The sequence below is a fragment of the Diabrotica virgifera genome, chromosome 2 (genome assembly GCF_917563875.1).
Source record: "Diabrotica virgifera virgifera chromosome 2, PGI_DIABVI_V3a".
NCBI lineage: Eukaryota > Metazoa > Arthropoda > Insecta > Coleoptera > Chrysomelidae > Diabrotica > Diabrotica virgifera.
The window spans coordinates 238884838-238910107 of NC_065444.1; the positions used below are offsets into that span (position 1 = coordinate 238884838).

The 25270-nt window shown below is 34.5% G+C and overlaps 1 protein-coding gene across 5 annotated transcripts in view; it reads left to right on the forward strand.

Annotated features, from left to right (window-relative positions):
- Nucleotides 1-25270, forward strand: part of LOC114328533 (serine/threonine-protein phosphatase 2A 56 kDa regulatory subunit epsilon isoform) — a 148160-nt gene that overhangs the window by 113915 nt on the left and 8975 nt on the right. For 2 of the 5 annotated variants that reach the window (XM_050644401.1, XM_050644402.1), the window contains exons 5-6: nucleotides 8395-8624; nucleotides 20639-20802. In XM_050644401.1, coding sequence (XP_050500358.1) covers nucleotides 8395-8624; nucleotides 20639-20753 — 345 coding nt within the window. In that variant the 3' untranslated portion in view covers nucleotides 20754-20802. Of the gene's footprint in view, nucleotides 1-8394; nucleotides 8625-13412; nucleotides 13615-20638; nucleotides 21092-25270 lie in introns of those variants that run through there. The other 3 variants (XM_050644400.1, XM_050644403.1, XM_050644404.1) reach the window with 2 other exon arrangements.

Sequence of the window (25270 nt, forward strand, 5' to 3'; positions counted from 1 at the left end):
ACGAGTTTACGATTGCGATGACAAACAGGGCACTCACACGACGTGTACAATTTACAAGTACGCGAGCATAAACATTTGGCTTAACGACCTTGACAAATGAATCAGTGGTGTGATTACTAATAAATAGACCAGGACATTTAGGAAAAAATAGATCGATATTTAAATACAGCACTTAGAAAGTTACAACTTTTTTCATTGTCTTCAGGATGACACCAGTAAAACAGTCAACAATATAAAAATGGCTGGAAATGCATAGTTGAAATTTAAAGTGCATCATATGCATCCAAAAGTGCATAAACATGTCAAAATAAGTGTATTAGGGCCAGATTTTGTTACCCGGGGGGTTTTCGGGTCGCTGAGAACGAATATACGCCATCAGAACTGACCATCGGGACACCTGGTGTCCAGGTTCACTGCTAAGGCACATCATCTAGAGTTTAGAGGGTTTTCGGCACTAAATTTGTGCAAACAGATGACTCGGGGTAGCTGAGCAAAAACTCGCCATCAAAACCGACCCTCCCCTTGCACCTCATGCCCAAAACCCCTTCAAACTCCTGAAAATAACATGCCTTAGCATTGTGTCAAGGTGGTCTGATGGCGTATTCGTATTCAGCGACCCCAAAAACCGCCTACTTGATCTATTTGCATGCATTCAGTGCCTAAAACCTTAAAACCCCAGTATGACGTGCCTTAGAAGTGACCACGGGCACAAGGTGCTCCGGGGGTCGGTTCTGATGGGGTATTCGTGTTCAGCAGCACCCAAACCCCCGTATAATCCGTTTGCATTAATTTAGTACCAAAATCCCTCGAAACTCCAGAAGATGACGTGCTACAGCAATGACACTGGGCAATAGGGGCTACGGGGGTCGGTTCTGATGGCATATTCGTATTCAGCGACTCCACAAACCTCCAAGTAAACTGATTGCATAAATTTAGGACCGTTAGCCCTCTAACCTCCAGGTGACGTGCCCTAGCAGTGACCCTGGGCAGTGCTCCGGGGGTAGGTTCCGATAGCGTAGTCATGTTCAGCGACCTCAAAAACCCCGCGAGTAACACAACTTGGCCCTTGATATGCTTGTGACATGTTTATACACTTTTTAATGCATCTTAAGAACTTAAAAAAGCAATTATTAATTAGGCATTTCCACCCATTTTTCTATTGTAGACTTTTTTCCTAACATCATCCTGAACACAATGCAAAACTAGCAAGTCTCTAGGTGGTGTATTTAAAAATCGATTTATTCCGGTGTTTTTAGTGCTAAATGCACTGGTCTAAATGAATAGTCGCAGTAAATGCCAATTATTTATACATTTCGTTTGACCGCCTCTGCAAGTATAGACAAGTATGTACTTCGCAAGTGTGCGAATAATCGTGATCCCTTTGACTCGGGTCATTTTTACCGACAACAGTTGGAAGATGAACGAGTGGCAACGAGTGACAAATAATTGTACGAGTAACCCACTCAGACGACATGGCAAGTATACGCAAGTGACGATTATTCGCCAAGTACACGAGTCGTTTGAGTCCGGCTTTACCCTAATGGTTGGAACAATTTAATCCTCGAAGCTCACATAGCTGCAAAACAGGATTTCGAACAGTATTGAATTAAAAAAAAATGCAAAAAAGTTTACCACTCCTACCTCCGGGCTTCCCTCTAAAATCCCCCTTGTAAGGGCGAAAAACCGGGAACTTACCAAGAATCTGTACTCCGTAGAAAAAAAAATTAACAAGAAATGTAGCTGAGATAGTTTGGAACAAAAATGTCTCTTCTGTAGAATGAACTATTCTCCCAGAAACAATGCTTGAAGAGACTGGCGATTTTGAATCTCAGTTTCGTGCGCGAAATAAATTCTTTAATTAAAATTTGATGTACATATTTTAATTAAAGTGACCGGTCGTTTCATGCAATGTTTTGCATTTGTTTGCAAATAAGTCAGTTTCTGTAAAGCTTTTAAATAAACGTTGATTTATGTTCAATAAAATTTATTACTTTCATTATGTGGTCGCTGAGGAATTTCTATTTTTAAAGCCTAATTTAAAAACCTATACCATGAAATTTCGATTTGGAGTTTTGATTTGGCAACAAATATGATGCATTTGACATATGTCTAGAAAACTCTGAATTTAATCTTTCACATTACAAACGATCTCACGTCACAGTAGGTAGAAGTTGTGTAGTCTCGAAACACATTGTTGTGCATTTCAAAATTTTAAATGTGTTATTGGAAGTATTGTGTTATTATTATATGTGTTATTTTAAATGTGTTGAAGAACGTGTTACTTACATATGTTATTAAGGCCACTGCGAGAATTTTAATCCGCGGCAGTACTCGAGCAGAGCGAATCGTTGGCAGGGAGAATCAAAGGTTTCTCTTGAAATTATTTATATTATATTAATAGTACCTTATTTGATTAGTAAAGAGGTGGTGACTGTTATTATTAAAAATCAAATAAACCAAAAAATCTCATCTTTACTAGATCTCCAGTACCAACTTAAGAGAAATGCTAAATTAAATCATCATCATTCTCTATCCCTATGCGGGGTCGGCTTCCCTAATTTCATTTCTCCACACAATGCTATCTTGAGTCATATCAATGTTCATCCACTTTACCAACATGTCCTGCCTTATTGTCTCCCCCAGGTCTTCTTCTCCTACCCCTTCCAGGAATCTGCACTTCAGCTATTCTTCATATTGGGTGATTAACGTCTCGACGTTGAACGTGACCAAACCATCTTAACCTGATTTTGGCATCAATTCGTGCCACACCTCGACTTCCCCGAATATCCTCATTTCTAATTTTATCCTTTTTTGTGCCTCCACTCATCCATCTAAGCATCCTCATTTCCGCCACCTGCATTCGTTGTTCCGCTTTCTGTTTCACTGTCCAACATTCAGTTCCATACATCATAGCCGGTCTTATGGCTGATTTATAGAATTTTCCCTTCAGCTTCATTGGAATTTTTCTATCACACAACACACCACTTCATCCACCACACTCCTTCCTTCCACTTCATCCATCCAGCCCTAATTCTACTGCATGCATCTCCATCTATTTCTCCATTACTCTGTAATACCGATCCTAGGTACTTAAAACTATTGCTTTTCATAATCATTTCACCATCCAAAGATACAATTTTTTTTTTGTAGTAACTCCATCTTTAAATGAACATTCCAAATACTTTGTTTTTGTCCTACTAAGTTTTAAACCTTTTTCCTCCAGAGCTTGTCTCCATTGTTCCAGTTTTTGTTCTAAGTCTTTTTCACTATTTCCTATTAACACTACCTCATCAGCATCCATTAAGCAGACCCAAAGATGGAATCTTACCCTGTAGTTTTGCTGTTATCTGATCCAAAACTAATGAGAATAAATAAGGACTAAGCACCGAGCGTTGCCACTTTTTATATAATTTTCCCTTCTCTTTTATTTTTCCTTGTACTTTTGACCACCACCAAGTCTCTTTAACCTCGAACTTCTTGAGCAAAATGCTAAATTAAATAATTGAATTCAAATCTAACAGTGTTATTTAATGGTAATTAATAATTTCTGGACAATAACTCAAAAAAGGGAATAAAGAAAAGTCTTTATTGCAAACAAAAAACAGACTGGCACTGTGGTTATCAACTTTTCGACACTGTGGTTATCAAGATAAAATTACTCTGGCACTTAATAGTAATTCAACTGGTGGACAAATGTACAGGGTGTTTCATTAAGAATTGTCCATATAGTAACTAGAGAAACCTTAGCACAAAATAGGAAGATTTAACCTAAAACACTTAAATAGAAAACGAAGTACAAAACTCAAAGAAGTACCACAAAATGAATATATTAAAAGGTCATACAAGGAAGCGTTTCGGCTCTTCCCGAGCCATCATCAGCTTAAAAATACAGGAACAAAGACAAAGGTCTGACCAGACCAGGAAGGAGAAAGAATCTACTAGTTTACATTATCTATGATTCTAAAAACTTCATTATTATATCTTTTATAAGTTATATTGACATTATGTTGTAATTTGAATATAAAAATTTTTAAAAAAAGATGCTTCCTCCCAACGTGGAAGTCTTACAAGATTTTTTAAAAAATTTTATATTCAATTTACAACATAATGTCAATATAACTTATAAAAGAAATAATAATGAAGTTTTTAGAACCATAGATAATGTAAACTAGTAGATTCTTTCTCCATCCTGGTCTGGTCAGGCCTTTGTCTTTGTTCCTGTATTTTGAAGCTGATGATGGCTCGGGAAGAGCCGAAACGCGTCCTTATATGACCTTTTAATATATACATTTTGTGGTACTTCTTTGAGTTTTGTACTTCGTTACCTCTAGACCACATTTGAGAATGGATACTTCTCTTCATGTACTTAAATAGAATATTCCTCCTTATCGAGGTACAGAGTATTTTATTACAAATATTCTAAAATGATTTTCGCCCATTGTTTTAAGACCTTCCAATATTTTTTATTCAAACTTGACAAACAGTTTATTCATGTTAGGATACTTAACTAGTGTTAAAAGATATTTTTCCGTTCTTACCAGAGGCATGCTGTAGGGATATATACTTCCTTCTTCCCCCTTTTCCTCCTCACAATCTACGCCACTGTCGTAATAATTATTTCAGAATGTTTTTTGATTCTTCGTTACTTTTTACGTAAATAACATCATCTTGTCTCAATGCGATAGAGTAAGTAGTTTTCAAATTATTTGCGTTTAAAAATAATGGATTCAATAAGATTATGTATTTTAAACAACATCCAATAAGGATTGTGTTTAAAATCCAAAATGATATTGAATCCATTACCCTTAAACGCAAATATGCGTTTAAAGGTAAAATTATTATGTATTATTAGTAGGTAGTATTATTATATATTTTAAACAACATCCAATAAGGATTGTGTTTAAAATCCAAAATCTTATTGAATCCATTACTTTTAAACGCAAATAACTTGAAAACTACTTACTCTATCGCATTGAGACAAAAAGATGATATTTACGAAAAAAGTAACAAAGAATCGAAAAAACATGCTGAAATGATTATTATGACAGTGGCATTGTCGTGCAGAAGAATGACAAGCTTTTCTGGACATTTTGGTCATATTGCTTGATTAACATTGTTTAAAGTTTCCCTATAAAGGTTTTCGTTAATATGTTCTCTAGGTTCCGAAAGCTCCATGAACAAGGGTCCTTCGTGGTTGAAAAACATGTTAACATGACCTTGCCCGCAGAAGGTTGAAATTAGTATGGCCGCACGCTGTATCTAATTACATTACGTAGTTCCCCGTTTGTTTTTATTCCATATGGCTGTCTTAAGTGCCTTTTTAAATAACTGGTCCGTGTAAACATTGAACAATGTTGGAGACAAAATGCAACCTTTGTCTGACTCCTTGTTTTATGGAGATTTCGTCAGTGTAGTTATACTGAATTCGCTCTGCCGAGACACAACTCTTTAGTGACATTGGTAATTTCTTTTTTTGGTTACTAGAGGTTACTATATTAACCAAAAACCTTTGGTTATTTAGCTTACTATACGTGACTGGAAATTACTATACAACCAAACATACCCGCTCACAGCCAATATTATTAATAGTAAACAGACATAAATAACATAAACCTTACGCCAATCAATAATTATTTATTTACACCATTATAATGTATGGATAACAAATAATGAGAAAAAATTTATTGTACAAAATAATAGTACATTGTTTACCGGGTAGGAAAAGCTTAACATTCCTGGACGACTGTGAAGATTGCTAAGTCGAGGCGCAAGCCGAGACTTAGCAACACAGAGTCCAGGAATGTGGCTTTTCCTACGAGGTAAACATACTATTTTTCCGCAAATCGTTTAAAATTCGACAGATATTGATTGATTTAAAAAAAAACGCGATAATTTTATTCTTAAATAAATGGTGCTTTGAAATTCCTAATAAAATTACTTGGGTTACTATGGAAACGTATTGAGGTTGAATTGTCAAACTTGACGCTTATAAATAGAACACTAACAACTGTACGGAAATATCATTTCCTTACAGTAAGGAAATGACATTTCCTTACAGTAAGGAAGTCCTGACTTTTTCTTCAAGAAATTTTGACAGGAATGTCAAAATTTCCTGGCGATTTGCGGAAAAAATATTTTGTAGAAATAAATTCCGTAAAATTTTATGGATTTAGTATACACTCCCACTATTTCCAATAATTCTTCTTTTTTTAGTGAAAGATTAAGATTGATTTGAGCAGTTAATAGTGTGAGGTAGGAATTTTTGTGCTGTATGTTTCCTATTTCGAATGTTTCAAAGTGAATCTCGGCAAAGCGAATTCAGTATATCTCCAAATTTTACGTTAATCCTTACGCACCTTGCCTGCGTTTAGAAATATTTAGAAACTTACGTTGAGTATGTTACGAGGCATATATGTCCCGTATACTCCCTTTACCACTGTGCGTTGCGAAAAAGTCGACGCAGCCAATCGGTAATATAATACGAGGTCTATTTTCTCGTAACGCAGCCAAGGCGTTAAATATTTACTTTGAAAATTTTAAATTTTTTACTTTGGAAATTTTAAAAAATATGCTACACCACATTTAAACTAATAGTCAGGGCGCATCTCTTTTGAGATGGACGTTGAGAGGTGACTCAAATTTTTTTGCAGAAATTGCTTAAAAATAACTCAAATAATAATATTTGAGTTATCCTCCCACTCAAAATGGTCCGGAACATTATTTAAATAATCAAAATATTAAGGAAAAATTCGATTTTTCATTGGTTTTTTGATTATAACTTTAAAACTATTCATTTTTGTGAAAAGTTGTACTGACATAAAAGTTGCGTAATTAAATTTCCTACAATATAGAATTGGTTAAAAATTTAAAAAATAGTCACCCTTGTTGCAAAATAGCAATAATTGCGAAAAAAACCATACAAAAACCATACAAAAACAAGTATTCGCATTTTACGTTTTTCAACCATTTATGCTACACTTAGGACCTTCATATTTTACAAAGTAAAACTTTATGATATAGTAAAACAACACTGTAAATTTCATTAAGATCGGTTTAATAGATTTTGCAAAATAAATTTTGCAATCCAGCTTTCCCACAAAAAATTCATTTTTTTTTAATGTTGCAGGACTGAAATTAAAGCAGATAGCAAGTTGATTTTTTTACTTATAGAAATGTACTGTACCTTTTCATTTGCAATTTGCAAAATTAAAATCGATTAATTACCACGGCGCGCGGCGTCAGGAAATTTTTTAAATAAACATTAATTTTTGGTGCTACTCGCAGGACAGCGGTGTTCGATTCACACAAGTTGATTTCCACCAAAATTTCTTCCAATCTTTATCTAATATATTATTTTCTTACTGCATATTTTGTTGTATTTTACTATTTTATTTCCACAAAAATCAAACTAATTTTATTATTGTTTGTGAAATATTGTTTAAACAATTGCATATGTTTAAAAATAATAAACTTTTATTTTCTAAGTTAAAATATATGAACAAAGAAAGTTTTTGCCAAAAAAAGTGAAAAAAAATTTCAAAGGATAGAGTATGTGTTTTTATTTTGCAATAAACAAATTTATTTATTTATATCGAAATGTAATAAAAATTAAAATGTATCAATCAATATCAAAGGTCATTGGAATGCCCAATCAGAGCAAACTATCCGCTTTCCTGCGCGTAGCATCAATAATTAATGTTTATTTAAAAAAATTCCTGACGCCCCGTGGTAGTTAATCTATTTTAATTTTGCAAATTGCAAATGAACGGTACAGTACACTTCTATACGCAAAAAAAAATTCAACTTGCTATCTGCTTTATTTTCAGTCCTGTAACATTTTGAAAAAATGAATTTTTTTTTGCGAAAGCTGGATTGCAAAATTTATTTTGCAAAATCTATTGAACCGATCTTAATGAAATTTACAGTATTGTTTTACTGTATCAAAGTTTTTCTGGGTGAAATATGAAGGTCCTGAGTTTAGCATAAATGGTTGAAAAACATAAAATGCGAATACTTGTTTTTGTATTGTTTTTTCGCAATTATTGGTATATTGCAACAAGGGTGACTATTTTTTAAATTTTTAACCAATTCTATATTGTAGAAAATTTAATTACGCAACTTTTATGTCAGTACAACTTTTCTCGGAAATGAATACTTTTAAAGTTATAATCAAAAAACGAAGAAAAAAATCGAATTTTTCCTTCATTTTTTGACATCTTGATTATTTAAACAATGTTCCGGACCTTTTTGAGCGGGAGGATAACTCAAATATTATTATATGAGTTATTTTCAAGCAATTTCTGCAAAAAAAATTGAGTCACCTTTCAACGTCCAAATGTACATATTTTTACAGATGCGCCCTGGTCTATAAATCATTATTTTATATTATTCCAGGTGGCAGAGAGAGCTTTATACTTCTGGAACAACGAGTATATTATGTCTCTGATGGAAGAAAATAACCGTGTTATAATGCCAATTATGTTCCCAGCATTGTATCGTATATCCAAAGAACACTGGAACCAGACTATAGTCGCACTTGTATACAATGTTCTTAAAACATTTATGGAAATGAACTCTAAACTTTTTGATGAACTTACAGTCAGTTACAAAGCTGAAAGGCAAAAGTAAGTAACTTTTTGTTCAAACATTGTAGGTAATGTTTATTATTGTTAATCAATGTTCAATCAGATTCATAGTTTGCAGTTAAATAGAGTTATTCGAAAAGGAACCAAGCGCCTATTTAGTAGTTCGGAGAAAATTACGTTAGAAGTTTAGTTTAAAAAATTAATTGTTGGTGTTAGCGCTTGGTGTTCTTGTTAATAGATGTCATTATAGTCGTTCTGGGACTTAACTATTTTTATAATATTCAATATACTCCAGTAGAAATCGGTTGGTGGTAATTTCTTAAATATTCTCGAATTTGTCACGAATGAAAATTACGTTAGAAGTTTAGTTTAAATTATAAATCGTTGTTGTTGGCGCTTGGTGCTCTTTTTAATAGATGTCGTTGGAGTCGTTCTGGGGCTTAGATATTTTTAGAATATTCAATATACTCCAGTAGAAATCGGTTGGTGGTAATTTCTTAATATTTCTCGAATTTGTCGCTTGGTTCCTTTTCGAATAACTCTATCCAGTTGTAGTATGTATACATTTTTCTAAATGATTAGTTGTTTTTTTCCATTTTTTTACATTCCTCCCTCACAATTATTTTAGTTTCTTTTTATTATTTCTTTATACAGTCGAACCCGCTTATTGGAATAGCCTTCGTGCCAAGCAAAAGTATTTCTATAACCGGAATATTCTAATAACCGATCATTGATGGCTAGCAGAAACGTTTCGGGACCTCAAATTTCTATTCCTTAAACCGGGATCTTCCTATAACCGGTATTCTAATATAACCGGGTTCACACTGTTACACTAAATATCATACTTGTATTAATACCATACCCATCTCAAAAGTTCTTTAACCATGAAGTTCTTCTTCATCGTGGACTGCGTTTGCCAGCTATTTTCTCTTTCATAATATTTTGTAGCAACCTATATTACTTCTCATTGCATGTTCGTAGTACTTCATCTTTCTCTTCTTGATGTTTTTTAGAACCTCAGTAGCTTTGCTGAGATGTTGCTAGTATTAGTCCAAGAGGCAGCACTGAAAAATTTCTGTGAATTTACTAAAGCTAGTTATTTCACAGTTGATTACTATGATTGTGTAGAGAAACATACTGCGGTCGGTCAAGCGAAACGTAGAACAGGTGGTAGGTACTGACAGCTTGTCAAAGTTGCTTACCTGCGGAGGTAATTAAATCAATTTACTAAGGCTGAAAATCAGTACACAGATTCTAAATTGAATATAAATAAAAGTTATTATAGTCGGTCAGCTGTATGACGGGACAGAGCCGGTCGGTCGGTCCCAATGAATGTACATGGTTATTCACTATATTTTGACCTCCCTCTAAACTGCTTTATTTACAAAATTAGAAAAAAATGTAAAATAAAAACTTATTCAATTTTTAAATTATGATTCTTTGACATATATATCGTACTAGTGACGTCATCCATCAGGGCGTGATGACGTAATCGAAATTTTTTTTCAATCAGAATAGGGGTCGTGTGCTAGCTCATTTGAAAGGTTATTCAATTCTCTATTCAGTAATATAAACATTAACATGATTGTTTATACAGGGTGTTAATAATTCAAAAAAAATTTTTGGACACCCTGTATAAATAATGATCTTAATGTTTATATTACTGCATAGAGAATTGAATAACCTTCCAAACGAGCTAGCACACGACTCCTATTCTCATTAAAAAAATAGTCAATAAAAATCATAAAATCATAAAAAATCGAATAACTTTTTTATTTTACATTTCTTTCTAATTCTGTAAATAAAGCAGTTTACAAGGGGGTCAAAATATAGTGAATAACCCTGTACATTCATTGGGGCCGACCGACTGGCTCTGTCCCATCATACAGCTGACCGACTATAATAGCTTTTATTTATATTCAATTTAGAATGTGTGTACTGATTTTCAGCCTTAGTAAATGGATTTAATTACCTCCGCAGGTAAGCAACTTTGACAAGCTGTCAGTACCACCTGTTCTACGTTTCGCTTGACCGACCGCAGTATGTTTCTCTACTACACAATCACGGTAATCAACTGTGAAAAAACTAGCTTTAGTAAATTCAGAGAGATTTTTCGGCGCTGCCTCTCCGTCTATATTGTTTAGTTTCGAATATTCTCCACCCAAGAAACTTTTAAAATTATTATAGCACATTTCGAAAAACTCAAGGTGATTTAGATCACTTTTATTCACATTCTAAGACTCGACACCACAAAGTAACACCAAGAATACGTGCAGCGAAGCAGGCTGATTCGCAATGCCAATTTTAGGTCTACGTGACTAATACCTCAGACATCCTTCTAAAAACGGCTCTGCTCAATTCTGAATCTAATTTCACAGTGACTCTCTGCGTTGCAGTTTAACTGATATCCAAGACAAATAATTTGATCAACTTCCTCAAGTTTGGTACTAATTACATATACAAGGTGTCCCTGAAAATAGATCGTTCCTTTAAGGCAGTGGTGCTCAGACTTATACTGCGTGGGATCTACCACATAAACTTCAAGCTTCCAACGATCGACTGATAGTAAAAAAAAACAATTTTGAAAATGAAACACTTTATTGCACATTTCTATTTGATAAAAAGTTGTAACTACAGAGAGTCGTAATTAAAATCATGTTTTTCATCTTAATTTTATTTGGATGTTGATGCATGGCACTGCGTATCATCCACAAGTAATTCATATTATGATGGTACGTAATTACTGAGGACCAAAAATGCAAGCATCAGTTAGCTGATTACGATACTTTGATTTTACTACCTTAATTTGGGGAAATGCAGACTGACACAAGTATGTTGATCCAAAAATGCTGTGAACTGCAGAGCTACTTGCCTCAAAGACGGGTATTTGTCTGGCGATATAAAAGGCAATTTTCAGTCTATCAAACTCACTACGAACTGCTTGCAGCTCAGTCTCCTAATAATAAACATAACTCAAATGAGATTTACCCTTTTTTTTCAACGATGGAAAGTTGTTTAAATCCTTTCTGTTCATTTGATTAATCAATAATTTCAATTTGTCGATAAAAAAATGTAGGTACTGTGCTCATCACATCGATAATAATTATTTTATTTTTATCCTGTAGTTCCAAATTAAAGAGGTATAAATGATTTGCTAAATCTGATACGAAAACCAGCTCACTGAGCTATTTTTTGGTTTTGAAGTAGATGAGCCTTGTTCCCTCGTTCTTCTAGAAAACAAATTATTTCTAAAAGTAACTCCTGGAACCTATCTAAAAATTTTCCACGGCTCAACCACCTCACATCTGTATGCAAAAGTAAATCAGTGTGTTCCGCAATTCATAATTTTTGTTGTCATCTTCATGACGTCTTTCATGTTAAAAGTTTTGGAACACAAAACTTGCTGGTGAATGATGCAATGAAATGAAAAAACGATGGGAAGTCATCGTTACCTCGACATAGTGCAACACATCCATTGTTAACGCCAGTCATGGATGGTGCACCATCTGTTGTAATACACACTAGTTTGTAAATCGGTAGCTCCTATTATTTTACAAAATTAAAAAAACAAAACGTTGTATATATCTTCTTTGCAAATTTTTTCTTTCAGAGGCGTTGTTAACAATTCTTCTCTAGCCAACATATCAGAAAATACCATCCGAATAAAACTACACAACTGGGCGGTATCATTAATATCGGTTGAATCGTCAAATTGCAAAGAAAGGAAATTATACACTTCATAGTAGGTATCACTTTTAACTTTGCTTTCCAAATCTTTCCCATGATTTAGATACGTCTATAGAGCGTTTCACCTTAAGTATTGAACATTGCGGAGATAGCCGCATGATAGTAACCATTGGATGTTACAACAGGACTTCTTTGATAGCAGACATAATATCTTTTCCATTTGTATTTTTCCGTGAATCGCGATTCACTTCAAAAACTTTGACGATCGACCGGTCGATCGCGATCGACTCTTTGAGCACCACTGCTTTAAGGTATGGATATAATACACAATGCAGAACAAAAAAGTCCTATAACATTTTTTTCTTAAGTTTACTGTTTCCAAAAAAAATTACATTGTTCGCCATATAAGCAAACTTTTATTTTCATAAATTTAACTAATTTGGCATCACTGTACAAGAACTGTTTGTGATTTAGTGTATTGGCACCACAAATGTAGATCAGACAGGTACACCTGCAAAATAATTGTACCACCCCATGTTTGAAAATCCAACAAAACAAGAATTTGTTTGTTTGTTTAGGATGAAGACAGGGTTTAATGTATATACTTATCGCTAAAATGCTGCAACTATTTTTGAATTGTGATTGTCTATTTTTAGATTTTTGTACACATAGTTGTCAGATTTCAATTTGCACACCAAAATTTATTTTGTTTTTTTGGCCAAACAGTTGAATTAAGAAAAAAATGTTATAAGACTTTTTTTGCTCTACCTGGTGCCTTCTACCTATACCTTTAAGGAACGCACTATTTTCGGGTACACCCTGTATAAACGGTTTTATATTCTGTTGTTTTCTTATTACGAGTTTTTGACTTCCCGTATGTTCTGATCCAGACCTGCTTCCTTACAGCTCTTAACGACACTGTGAGGTAATCTTTGAAAATCTTTTTGAGTAGAAGCTAGGAGTAATACTTGTTTCTTTTTCTATGATGTTATGAAGAAGTTGTCACTAGTAATCCTTTATGTAATCCTTTATCTTTATACCAAAAATCAATTATTTGAGTTTAATGAATAATGAGGAATTATAGCTAAACACAGCTAGTGTGTGTAGTCAAAGGCATTTATAAATAAAAATTTATTCCAGACTCCCGCAATACCCGATTTACTAGACAAAGAATATAAAAACATGTGGCTTCTGTGAAAAAACATTTAAATCGAATATAAACATCAAATCGTATTTGTTAATTTTAAGTGGTTAGTTGTTAGTTTCTATGGTTACAAATTATTTATATGATATTGACATTGTAATTATGTATAAATGATTTAATAAAGTACTTTACAAGTTCTGTTTTGTGTATAAGCATTATAATGAAAACAGTTACATCTAAAAAGCAGAGGTGATGGAATTTCATTTTAATCTTAATCCAAAAATGTTGTAGTTTTTGTCCTTGTGAATCCATCTTGAACGGCAAATATGCTGAAACTGAAAATAATATATTATTATTAATAATGTGAACAATTATTAGTAATAATTAATATAAAAATATTAATTATAATTTAGAACTCAAGTTTAAAAACATTATCAAACGTTTAAATACAAGTATAACTTAAACAAGGAAAACTAAAACTCATAGTAGATAATGAGGAAAGCATAAAAATAAAAAAACTTGTGACATGGGAAGATGTACATATTACTTATGAATAAAACGTACAACTACAGGAAAAAGCGTATATAAAACTTAATGAATCAATACAAAATGAAGAACTGAAAGGTCCTGTAACTACCTGCAAGCAATAAAGGTAGTATTACAGGCTAAGCATTATTTAACAACAGTACAAAAATAATAGGTTTAAAAGTATCTAAAAGTACTAAGTAAACCATGTATTTGCTTCCACAGTATTACTTTTCCACTTTGTTTAGTTTGACTTTGTTTAGGTTTGATCAATCAGATTCTTTCTCTTTCTTACTTACTTTCTTATAGCATTTGCTTTAAACTCTTTTGTTTGTTGTCTCCCATCTCTAGAAATTCCTATATTGTTTTTTCGAATAGCTCAGCTCCATCTCTTAGATATTAGTTTCTTCCTTCTGCATACCTTTGTTACCACTCTTAATTTAATGTAGTATCTTGCCTGTTACTTCCTGTTACATGCTGTAAGTGCTTTATTCTCGTTTCGTTGTTTCTTTCAGGCCCGTAGGGTGTAAAAATGTACAATTATTTCTGTAAACCGTTTACAAAATAGACCTGGATTCCGCGCACCAAAAAAAGTTGATTAATAGCAAGCTTGAAAATTTGTTAATAGCTTAACAGTGTCTAGTTGGACAATCTTTGATGTATGAGACACTGGAACAGGGGAAGTTTTAATTGTGGAACAGGTTAAAAATTTGGAACGTCAGACTACTAAAACGTTCCATGTATTTTGTCGGACAGAACTTCCAATTGATTTGTTACCATTTCATTGAACTCTCATGCAAAAATCGGACTGGTGTTTATCACCAACTGGGCATTTTAATGAGTGGAACACGAAGAACATGTCAAATGACAGGAATCATGTTGGTTAGTAATAGCAGTCTGATTTTTGCATGAGAGTTTAATGAAAGGGTAACAAATCAATTGGATGTTTTGTCCGACAAAATACATGGGACATTTTCGTAATCTGACGTTCCAAATTTTTAAACTATTCCGCAATTAAAACTTCCCCTGTTCCAGTGTTCCCGTATATCAAAGTTTGTCCGAATAGACACCGTTAAGCTATTAACAAATTTTCAGTTTGCTATTAATCAACTTTTTTTTGGTACGCGAGATCCAGGCCTAAAAGTTTAATTGTCCAGTCCTACCTGCTTTTTGTCATGTTTGCCTGTTTGGTGCAGAATTTTCCCCACCATATTGTCCTATGTCACTTTAGGTCCTTTTCTTCTTCTGTTTTCTGTCTTCCTTGCATCGTATATACATTTTACGTGGGCAGTCCGATAAGTACATAGCCTACAAAAGAAAAAGGAAAATTTTGGAAAAGTGGTAATTTATTTTTCTACATAGTCTCCTTTTAGCTCGATACACTTGACCCAGCGATGCTCCAACTTCTTTAACCCATCTGAAAAATACCTATTCTCGAGGTCTGCAAAATAGGCTTCCGTGGCGGCGATTACCTCCTCATTCGACTTAAATTTCTGCCCAGCGAGTGTCTTTTTCAAGTTTGGAAACAAATAGTAGTCGCACGGCACCAAATCTGGAGAATACGGTGGATGGGGCAACAGTTCGTAGCCGAATTCGACCAATTTGGCCATGGCGGCGGCGGATGTGTGAGCCGGTGCGTTGTCATGGTGGAAGAGCACTTTTTTCTTTGCCAAATGGGGTCATTTTTTCTTCAATTCGGCGTCGAATCGGCCCAATAATTCGGCATAATAGGGCCCTGTGATCGTTTTTCCCTTCTCTAAGTAGTCGATGTAGATCACACCTTGTGAATCCCAGAAAAATCCCATCACCTTTCCGGCCGATTGGACAGTCTTCGCCTTCTTCGGAGTACGTTCGCCGGGTGCTGTCCACTCTTTCGACTGCTCTTTGGTTTCTGGCGTATACCAGTGAATCCATGTTTCGTCGACGGTTATGAAACGACGTAAAAACTCCTTTGGATCACTGTTAAATAGCATCAAACACTGCTCTGAAGTGGTCACACGGTTGCGCTTATTGTCTGAAGTGAGCAAACGCGGCACCCATCGCGCCGACAGCTCTCTCATGCCCAAAATTTCATGCAGGATATGACCTACGCGGTCTTTTGAGATGCCTACTATGTCAGCTATCTCGCGCACCTTCAGTCGGCGGTCTGCCAATACAAGATCGTGGATTTTTGTCACGTTATTCTCTGTGGTAGCCATTTTCGGGGCACCTACGCGTGGCTCATCAAAAACCGACGTTCGTCCACGTTGAAACTCAATAAACCAATTTTTGACAGTTGCCATCGAAGGAGAAGAGTCACCGTACACAGCATCCAAGCGCTCTTTGATTTCGCTGCGTGATTTCCCTTCCAAAAACAAGAATCGAATCACCGACCGATATTGCTCTTTTTCCATTTTATTAAAATCCGCGGACTTTCACACGCAATCACAACAATACTATAATTTCGATTTGGCTGAAATTTTGACATTAGCCGTCTACGAGAACGCATTAAATGACAGTACACTTCCTTTGCGATAGAGTCGCCATCGGGCGGAGAGGCTAAGTACTTATCGGACTGCCCTAGTACAGTTGTTTTTTTCTATAAACTCAATATTTATTCAGTAATCAACTCTTTTCTACTTGCTTCACTTCTCACTTTATCTGTTCATGACATTCGCGTGACCCTTTTTTTAGGAATCATAAAATTTTTGAGAGTTCTGGGTAGATTAACAATAGTTCTGGAGTTCTAGACCAAAATTAGCAATAGTTCTGGGAAATAAATGCTCAAAAAGCTTAAACGGCGAAAAGGGGCGCTAACTTCACGCGGCGCCCCTTTTGCACGCTACATGAGTTCTGGTGCGTTTAATGTGTTCCTAATACATAGTTCTGGAGTTCTTGAAAAAATTTTCAATAGTTCTGAACAAGTTTCGGAGATATCGAGGTTTAAAGATTTCAAGTAAAAAGTCTATTTTTCCGGTAAATCACTAAAAACGCGTCAGAAATGAGTTCTGGCGTGAGTTCTGGGTAGCGCCCCGAGAGTTCTGAAGATTATCCAAAAGATGTTTCGCGAAAAAATCAAAAACAAGAAAACTAGAGCTATAATTAAGTTACGTTTTCGCGAAAAAGTGATTTTCGACCATAAAGCACGAAAATGACGTCGGAAAAGAGTTCTGGCGAGAGTTCTGGGTAGCGCCCCAAGAGTTCTGAAGATAATTCAAAACAAGTTTCGCGAAAAAATCAAAAACAAAAAAACTAGAGCTATAATTAAGTTACGTTTTCGTGAAAAAGTGATTTTCGACCATAAAGCACGAAAATCTCGGCGGAAAAGAGTTCTGGGTTGCGCCCCAAGAGTTGTGAAGATTATCAAGAAGAAGTTTCGCGAAAAATTAAAAACAAAAAAACTAGAGCGATAATTAAGTGACGTTTTAGCGAGAAACAGATTTTTGACCATAAATCACTGAAATCACGTCGGAAAAGAGTTTTATATTATCACTTTTGCAATAGTTGTTTCATGAAAGATCCAATATTATAGCTTCTTCATATCAACCATGAAAAACTGCATTAATAAAATCATGTTTTAAAGAAATGTAGTTAATGCGGATGACATTCCGAGCGGATGACTCATTTCATCCGCTTTCGGAAAACGAACAGAGGCTGGGTTATACAATAGAAAAAAAAAAAAAAAAAATTGGCATACCGTTACCGAACAGGAATGTCCAATTTTATTTTATCGATTAGACTTTATTTTAACTAGCTTGTGAATATATCAGTCGCTCGCATTAATACCTAATCTTGAAATATTGCATTTTGTAGAATATTCAGTTTCCATGTTACTTATAGTAAAAATAGAAGTTTCGACTGCAACATGGACTTTCGCTTATAACTGTTAATGATTTCGCGAAACTTGTTTTGAATTATCTTCAGAACTCTTGGGGCGCTACCCAGAACTCACGCCAGAACTCTTTTCGGCCGAGATTTTCGTTCGTTATGGTCGAAAATCACTTTTTCGCGAAAACGCTGCACTAAGTTTTTGCTCTAGTTTTTTTGTTTTTGATTTTTTCGCGAAACTTGTTTTAAATTATCTTCAGAACTCTTGGGGCGCTACCCAGAACTCACGCCAGAACTCTTTTCCGACGTCATTTTCGTGCTTTATGGTCGAAAATCACTTTTTGTGAAAACGTAACTTAATTATCGCTCTAGTTTTCTTGTTTTTGATTTTTTCGCGAAACTTCTTTTGGATAATCTTCAGAACTCTGGGGGCGCTACCCAGAACTCTTTTCCGCTGAGATTTTCGTGCTTTATGGTCGAAAATCACATTTTCGCGAAAACGCTGCACTAAGTTTTTGCCCTATTTTTTTTGTTTTTGATTTTTTCGCGAAACTTGTTTTGAATTATCTTCAGAACTCTTGGGGCGCTACCCAGAACTCACGCCAGAACTCTTTTCCGCCGAGATTTTCGTGCTCTATTGTCGAAAATCACTTTTTCGCGAAAACGCTGCACTAAGTTTTTGCTCTAGTTTTTTTGTTTTTGATTTTTTCGCAAAACTTGTTTGGAATTATCTTCAGAACTCTTGGGCCCAGAACTCTCGCCAGAACTCTTTTCCGACGTCATTTTCGTGCTTTATGGTCCAAAATCTCTTTTTGTGAAAACGTAACTTAATTATCGCTCTAGTTTTCTTGTTTTTGATTTTTTCGCGAAACTTCTTTTGGATAATCTTCAGAACTCTTGGGGCGCTACCCAGAACTCACGCCAGAACTCTTTTTCGCCGAGATTTTCGTTCGTTATGGTCGAAAATCACTTTTTCGCGAAAACGCTGCACTAAGTTTTTGCTCTAGTTTTTTTGTTTTTGATTTTTTCGCGAAACTTGTTTGGAATTATCTTCAGAACTCTTGGGGCGCTACCCAGAACTCTTTTCCGACGTCATTTTCGTGCTTTATGGTCCAAAATCTCTTTTTGTGAAAACGTAACTTAATTATCGCTCTAGTTTTCTTGTTTTTGATTTTTTCGCGAAACTTCTTTTGGATAATCTTCAGAACTCTCGGGGCGCTACCCAGAACTCACGCCAGAACTCTTTTCCGACGTGATTTCGTGCTTTATGGTCCTAAATCACTTTCTCGCGAAAATTTTACTCAATTATCGCTCTTTTTTTTTTGTTTTTGATTTATTCTGAAAATTTTTTTTGGATTATCCCTAGAACTCTTCGGGCGCTACCCAGAACTCACGCCAGAACTCATTTCTGACGCGTTTTTAGTGATTTACCGGAAAAATAGACTTTTTACTTGAAATCTTTAAACCTCGATATCTCCGAAACTTGTTCAGAACTATTGAAAATTTTTTCAAGAACTCCAGAACTATGTATTAGGATTACATTAAACGCACCAGAACTCATGTAGCGTGCAAAAGGGGCGCCGCGTGAAGTTAGCGCCCCTTTTCGCCGTTTAAGCTTTTTGAGCATTTATTTCCCAGAACTATTGCTAATTTTGGTCTAGAACTCCAGAACTATTGTTAATCTACCCAGAACTCTCAAAAATTTTACGATTCCTAAAAAAACGGTCGCCAACTTCACGCGATAGTTCATGACTCACCTTTTACTCTTCTTAGATACTTCATTTAATTCTCTCAATTCTTCATAAGTAATGCAGTAATCTTCCATTTCATCACTTAGATCATTATTTATATTTTCATGATTATTTTTATCAGTAGGTTTTATTATACTATTCTTAATACATATTCTTAATATTCTGTCACTGTTTCACGTCTTATGTATTCCCACCTCTATTTAGTTCATCCTCAATTTAATTTTTGTGTGTGTTTGTGTTTTATTGGCACTGGTTTTCACAACCAACTGGCCAGTCAATTTCATAATGATTTTTTTTTAGACTACAACTTATTACTAACTCAGGGGAGTAATGTGTAGTGTGTGTGTTGAGTAAGTGTCTTGTTACTTTTCAAAGTCGACGTCATATTTAATTTTTATACGTTGTTGAATAAGCTAGTTGTTACTACCTCATACACTTGTCACAATCTTTACATATTGACTGAAGATCCATTTCCTATTGAGTGCTTACCACAGCATCTCTCGAGGAGCTGTTATTATATGCGTTCCCAAGAAATGAAGACCATGTGAGCATTTGTTTCTTTATTCCTTCATTTTTCAATCAACTGCTGAATAATGGAAATTGCAACTCTTGTTGATCTGCCTTGGATGTAGCTTTCATATTCTCGTCAATTTCATGTGTTAACAGTTTTCTTACGTCTGTATACTTTGCAGGGATAGAGTCCACTCATGAGGACTTGTTATTTTTGCGGCATGGGATTGCGTCTCTCACTTAGAATATTGAAGGAATTTCTACATGGGTGTTAGTTCTTGGTATTTGGGATGACGCATCATTTTCCATTGTCTTATTTAGAATATTATAGAACTTTCTAGTTTCATTTTTCCACTTTGGCAACTGAAGCTCTTGCATAATCTGTTTTTCCATGGTCCGATTTTGATGCACGCGTTTTTTCTCCTTCATGAGTTCTTTTTATGTTTGCTCCTTATCCCGCGATCTTTGTACTTCCAACGATCAATTTACCTAAAGACCATATTAAATACATACGAGTGCATATATTTGGTTAAACACCCCAATGTCTAACGATTCTCTTGCATATAATATGATGACCAAAGACCTTCCATTATATACATAAAAATATTTTTAACGTAATATTTTTACAGGGAAAAGAAACGAGAGAAAGAACGAGATGAACTTTGGAAGAAATTAGCAGAGCTTGAGATATCACATAATAAAACCACGCCTGCACAACTTAATAGCCCATCCAACAAAAAGTGATAATATAATAACAGCCTAATTAACCCTGCCCCTTGTTAATTGTTTGCTGGTAAGTAAGACACCATGCAGGTGGTAATACTCCCATCACCATCTCTCTCTGTCTCTCTCAGTTGGAGCATGCTTCACAACACCAGAAACATTATTACATATATACATGTATATGTCTTTATTACTTACACCAACTTGTTCTTGCACTGGCAGTGTACTGAACTTTTTATGTAAATTATTTTATGTTACTAAAATAACTAGTCTATTATTTTGTGAACTGTTATTTTTAAAATATCATTTTATAAGTATTTTTCCCTTTGTAAAATTATCGCATTAAAATAATAGATTGAGTCCTGATTTTTAATCGCTTCTTAGACAACATTGTTACAATCAGATATGCCTATTTTCTAACCCTTTAGTTAGTGTCTGAACATATCATTCAATAATCTATTGTAAATTACATTAGTCCTATATTATTTTTTGATCTTGTACATTTTTTAGAATACAGTATTAGGATTTTTAGTTTCTTTCAACATAAAAATGTTGAGAACTTTCAACATTTAAAGGGTTTTTATCCAAAACATTTTGGTAGCTCAGGCATGCACATTATTGGCTATTATTAACACTGATGATGGATTTTTTAATCCGAAAACGTTCCAACGTTCCGTGGTATAATGTAAACCTTATTTAGAGAATTTTAAATATGCCTTTTTACAAAGGATCTAGTTTAATCTAGTATTTTTTTGATATTTAATTTCCACTTAAGTAGATCCCTTCGTCTCTTGGTATTCTTCAAAGTAATCCCCATTCGGCATAACAAGACTCTTCCATCGGCGCTTTAAGTCATTGAAGCTGTTGTGAAATTCAGTTTTTGTAATGGTCGTCAGTGCTATCATCGAATTTGTTTGATTTAATCATCCCTAATTAACTATTCTAAATGGGAAATAAGCCACACTTTAACTAAATGATTTTATTAAGGTTTCGACGTCCACATCGGACGTCGTTGTCAAAATACAAAATATTAATAAATTAAACAAAAATATTGTTGCTTAGTAAAAAATTCTTTTAATAATTTAATTATAATATATGTCTGAATTGCCGATATAAATAAGTCAGATTAAATTAAATTATTAGAAGAATTTTTTACTAAGCAACAAAATTTTTGTTTAATTTATTAATATTTTGTATTTTGACAACGTCCGATTTGGACGTCGAAACGTTTATAAAATCATTTCTTTAGTTAAATTGTGGCTTCTTTCCCATTTAGAATGGTTAATTACAAAAATGTCACAAGAAAATAGCTTCAGAACAACATTAATCATCTCTATATCGTCGAAACGTTGCTCAGCGTTTTCAGTTTTAGAAACACGAAAAATTTGAATGAAGAAACCAATTGCTGTTAGATCAAAAATGCGGTCGTTTTCATCTCACTGCGGACGTGAATCATTCCCAAATTCTTGGATAAAATTCACGAAAAACAAGTTTTCTAATTGGCGCAGTCAATCAAGGATTTTCTTCGACCACAAGTCTCACTTGTTCGATACTTGTTGCAGCATTTTTGTGCTGGAAGGTCGACGAGAACTCAGTTTGTGACGGGGAGTTCTTTCAGGTCAACAGACTCGGTAAAACACAGGTTAGAATGAAATAAATATATTGAGGATATTTTATACAGTTGAAAATTAAAAATAACAAAATAAAATATAATTCTAAAGCTCCCTTGGTGGATGTCTGCAAAAGAAAAATAAAGTTGTATTTATTACTATCAAAAGAAAATGCAATTAATGGAATACAAGAAGCAATTACTCACAGAGTCGTACCTCCTTACACTTCACTCCAGTGTAAGCACAAACACACCCACAATCAAAATATCAATAACTATACAGACACCCATACAACGTCGAGTCGGAGCTGGCGGCAGCCGTTCACTCCTGTTCAATCACGAGTGGCGGATCTCCTCACTACAGAGTTCCACCCTTAGAATATAAAATAAACAGGAAGGAGTCTGTCATATATCAACAACACCTTAAATTTCTAGCGGAACCGGCCATCTTGAACGTCTGTGGATGACTCATAAGTTTTTGTCAACGAGGTAGAAGGTGTTTGTGTATTGGATCAGCTGTGTGCATAGGCGTACCATCTGGTAAAGCTTCTGTATATGCAATCAATTAAATAAAGTTATTAGTATAAGAAAATGTTATTTAACTGACTTTTCAACAGAATATTATATTAATACGTATTTTCTCTTGATCTATAGCTGTTTGTTTAACATCAAATATGTAAAAAACTCGTTAGAATTTCTTTTCTTCCCCCTTTCAAAGGTACGTCACTGGAGACAGAAAGCAAATCTGACAGCTGATCGCCATTTGCAACCTCCTTCCTGGCTCGAAGTCATTTCGCATTGTACTCCTGGTTTATTTTATATTCTAAGGTTCCACCACTCAGATTGGCCTACCTGTTCACTACACTGGTTAGCCAGGGAGTCTAGAGCTTGATCACCGCAACCTTCAGTACTCTCCTTAAATACGCTCTCGGCTGCCCTACTTGGATGCCTCGGTGTAGAAGTGGAAATGAGTGGGGTTGCGCAGGTTATGCAGTTTTCTGCTGTCGATCTGCTGAAGGCATATCATTACACGTTCTCAACTGTCAACCGGTGTATGTCAAACGAGAAATATTTATTTTGTTCAAAATAAATATATTCTATTTATTTCTATTTATTTATAGGTTTTCTATTTATTTACAATAATTTATAATTCATGCACTTTTTGATAAATCATTGTATTGCTCAAAAATGTTTTAAAATCACAACCTGACGATCATAATACATTTCCATTTGATTGAAAATTATTGAAAAGTCTTGATTTTCATTATTTTTTAGTTGAATATAAGATTTGCTTTATTTTATTAATGACACTAGGAAAAAATTAGGCACATGTGATTAAAATTTAAAATTTCGCTGATGAATTTCCCTGTTTCCAGTATATCACGCAATATAGTGAAGAAAATGACTTCAATAAAAATATTAACTTCGATAATGTGTTTTACTTGTGTTGATTTTACCTCGTGTAACAAATAACTTGCTATTTGGTACTTCCTATCTAACAGGTAACAGACGATTAATATGTTTAAAATAGAATTATAGGCTTGGATCCCGCGTACCAAAAAAAAGTTGATTAATAGCAAGCTGAAAATTTGTTAATAGCTTAACGGTGTCTAGTCTGACAAACTTTGATGTATGGGAACACTGGAACAAGGGAAGTTTTAATTGTGGAACGTGTCAGTCATCCTGACAAGTTTATGATGATGAAAACTAGCAGGTTGTTTTTAAGTTTATTCAATAGCAGACTTTATATAATATAGGAAGAAATGTTTGTCCGACAAATATGTTGGGCATTTTAATAAGCCTGACACGTAGAACATGTCAAGTAAGAGGAATTATATTGGTAAATAGCAGTCTGATTTTGGCATGAGAGTTTATTGAAAGGGTAACAAATCAATTGGAAGTCCTGTCCGACAAAATACATGGGACATTTTCGTAGTCTGATGTTCGAAACCTGGTACCTGTTCCACAATTAAAACTTCTCCTGTTCCAGTGTTCCCGTACATCAAAGTTTGTCCGACTAGACACCGTTAAGCTATTAACAAGTTTTCAGCTTGTTGTTAATAAAAATTTTTAGGTACGCAGGATCCAGGCCTATTAGGAGAAGCTGTTTTTGTATGAATTCTTTTAAATGCGATTTTGTTCTATTAAGTTTCAAGACAATATACTACATTCAATTTAGTATTTGATTTTTAACTTTCGTTGAGATATTAACTACCCAGTTCTAAGTCCTGACAGGTCGAGCAACTGAAATAAGGATTCTCACTACCAAATTGGTGGTAGGAATTGTGTTACTATTTGACTAATTTTCGTACAACTTGATAGGTCAATTTTCGAACCTTAGTCCGTTAATCGAAGGATCTTAGTAACATACAAACAAAATCAGGAGATTCCGAAGATTTTTTGCCTAAATCCGTGCTTTTTATAATTTGCAAAGAAAACAGACGATAAATGAATAGACGAGAGGAATCTAAAACTTGCATTCCACAATATGTCAATCGATCTAGACAACACTCCAACGAATTTGATTCCAAGTACTCAATTGTATAAATAAACGAAAGCAAAGAAAGTCAGTTTAAAATTTAATTTCGCTACAGAGACTGAAGAGAGCACACCACAGGTTGCTCTGATGATTCCAAAAGGATGAAATATGCATAAGCAAATGGTGGTGGTCTCTGTATCGAAATTAAATAATAAACTGTTTTTCTTTAATCACAATAACTTTTGAAAATAACAATTCTTTCCTAGATGGATAAGTCAATTTTACTTGAGAACATTAACTTGCTTTAACAAAAAATAAATAGAATAATTGATAAGATGCCGCTTATTATATTTGAGACATTTTGAAGTACCATAGAGGTTTTGCCGATATGAAAGATGCTCTCTGTCTCATTTTAAAACATATAATTCTTCGTGTTTCTACTCTGTAAAT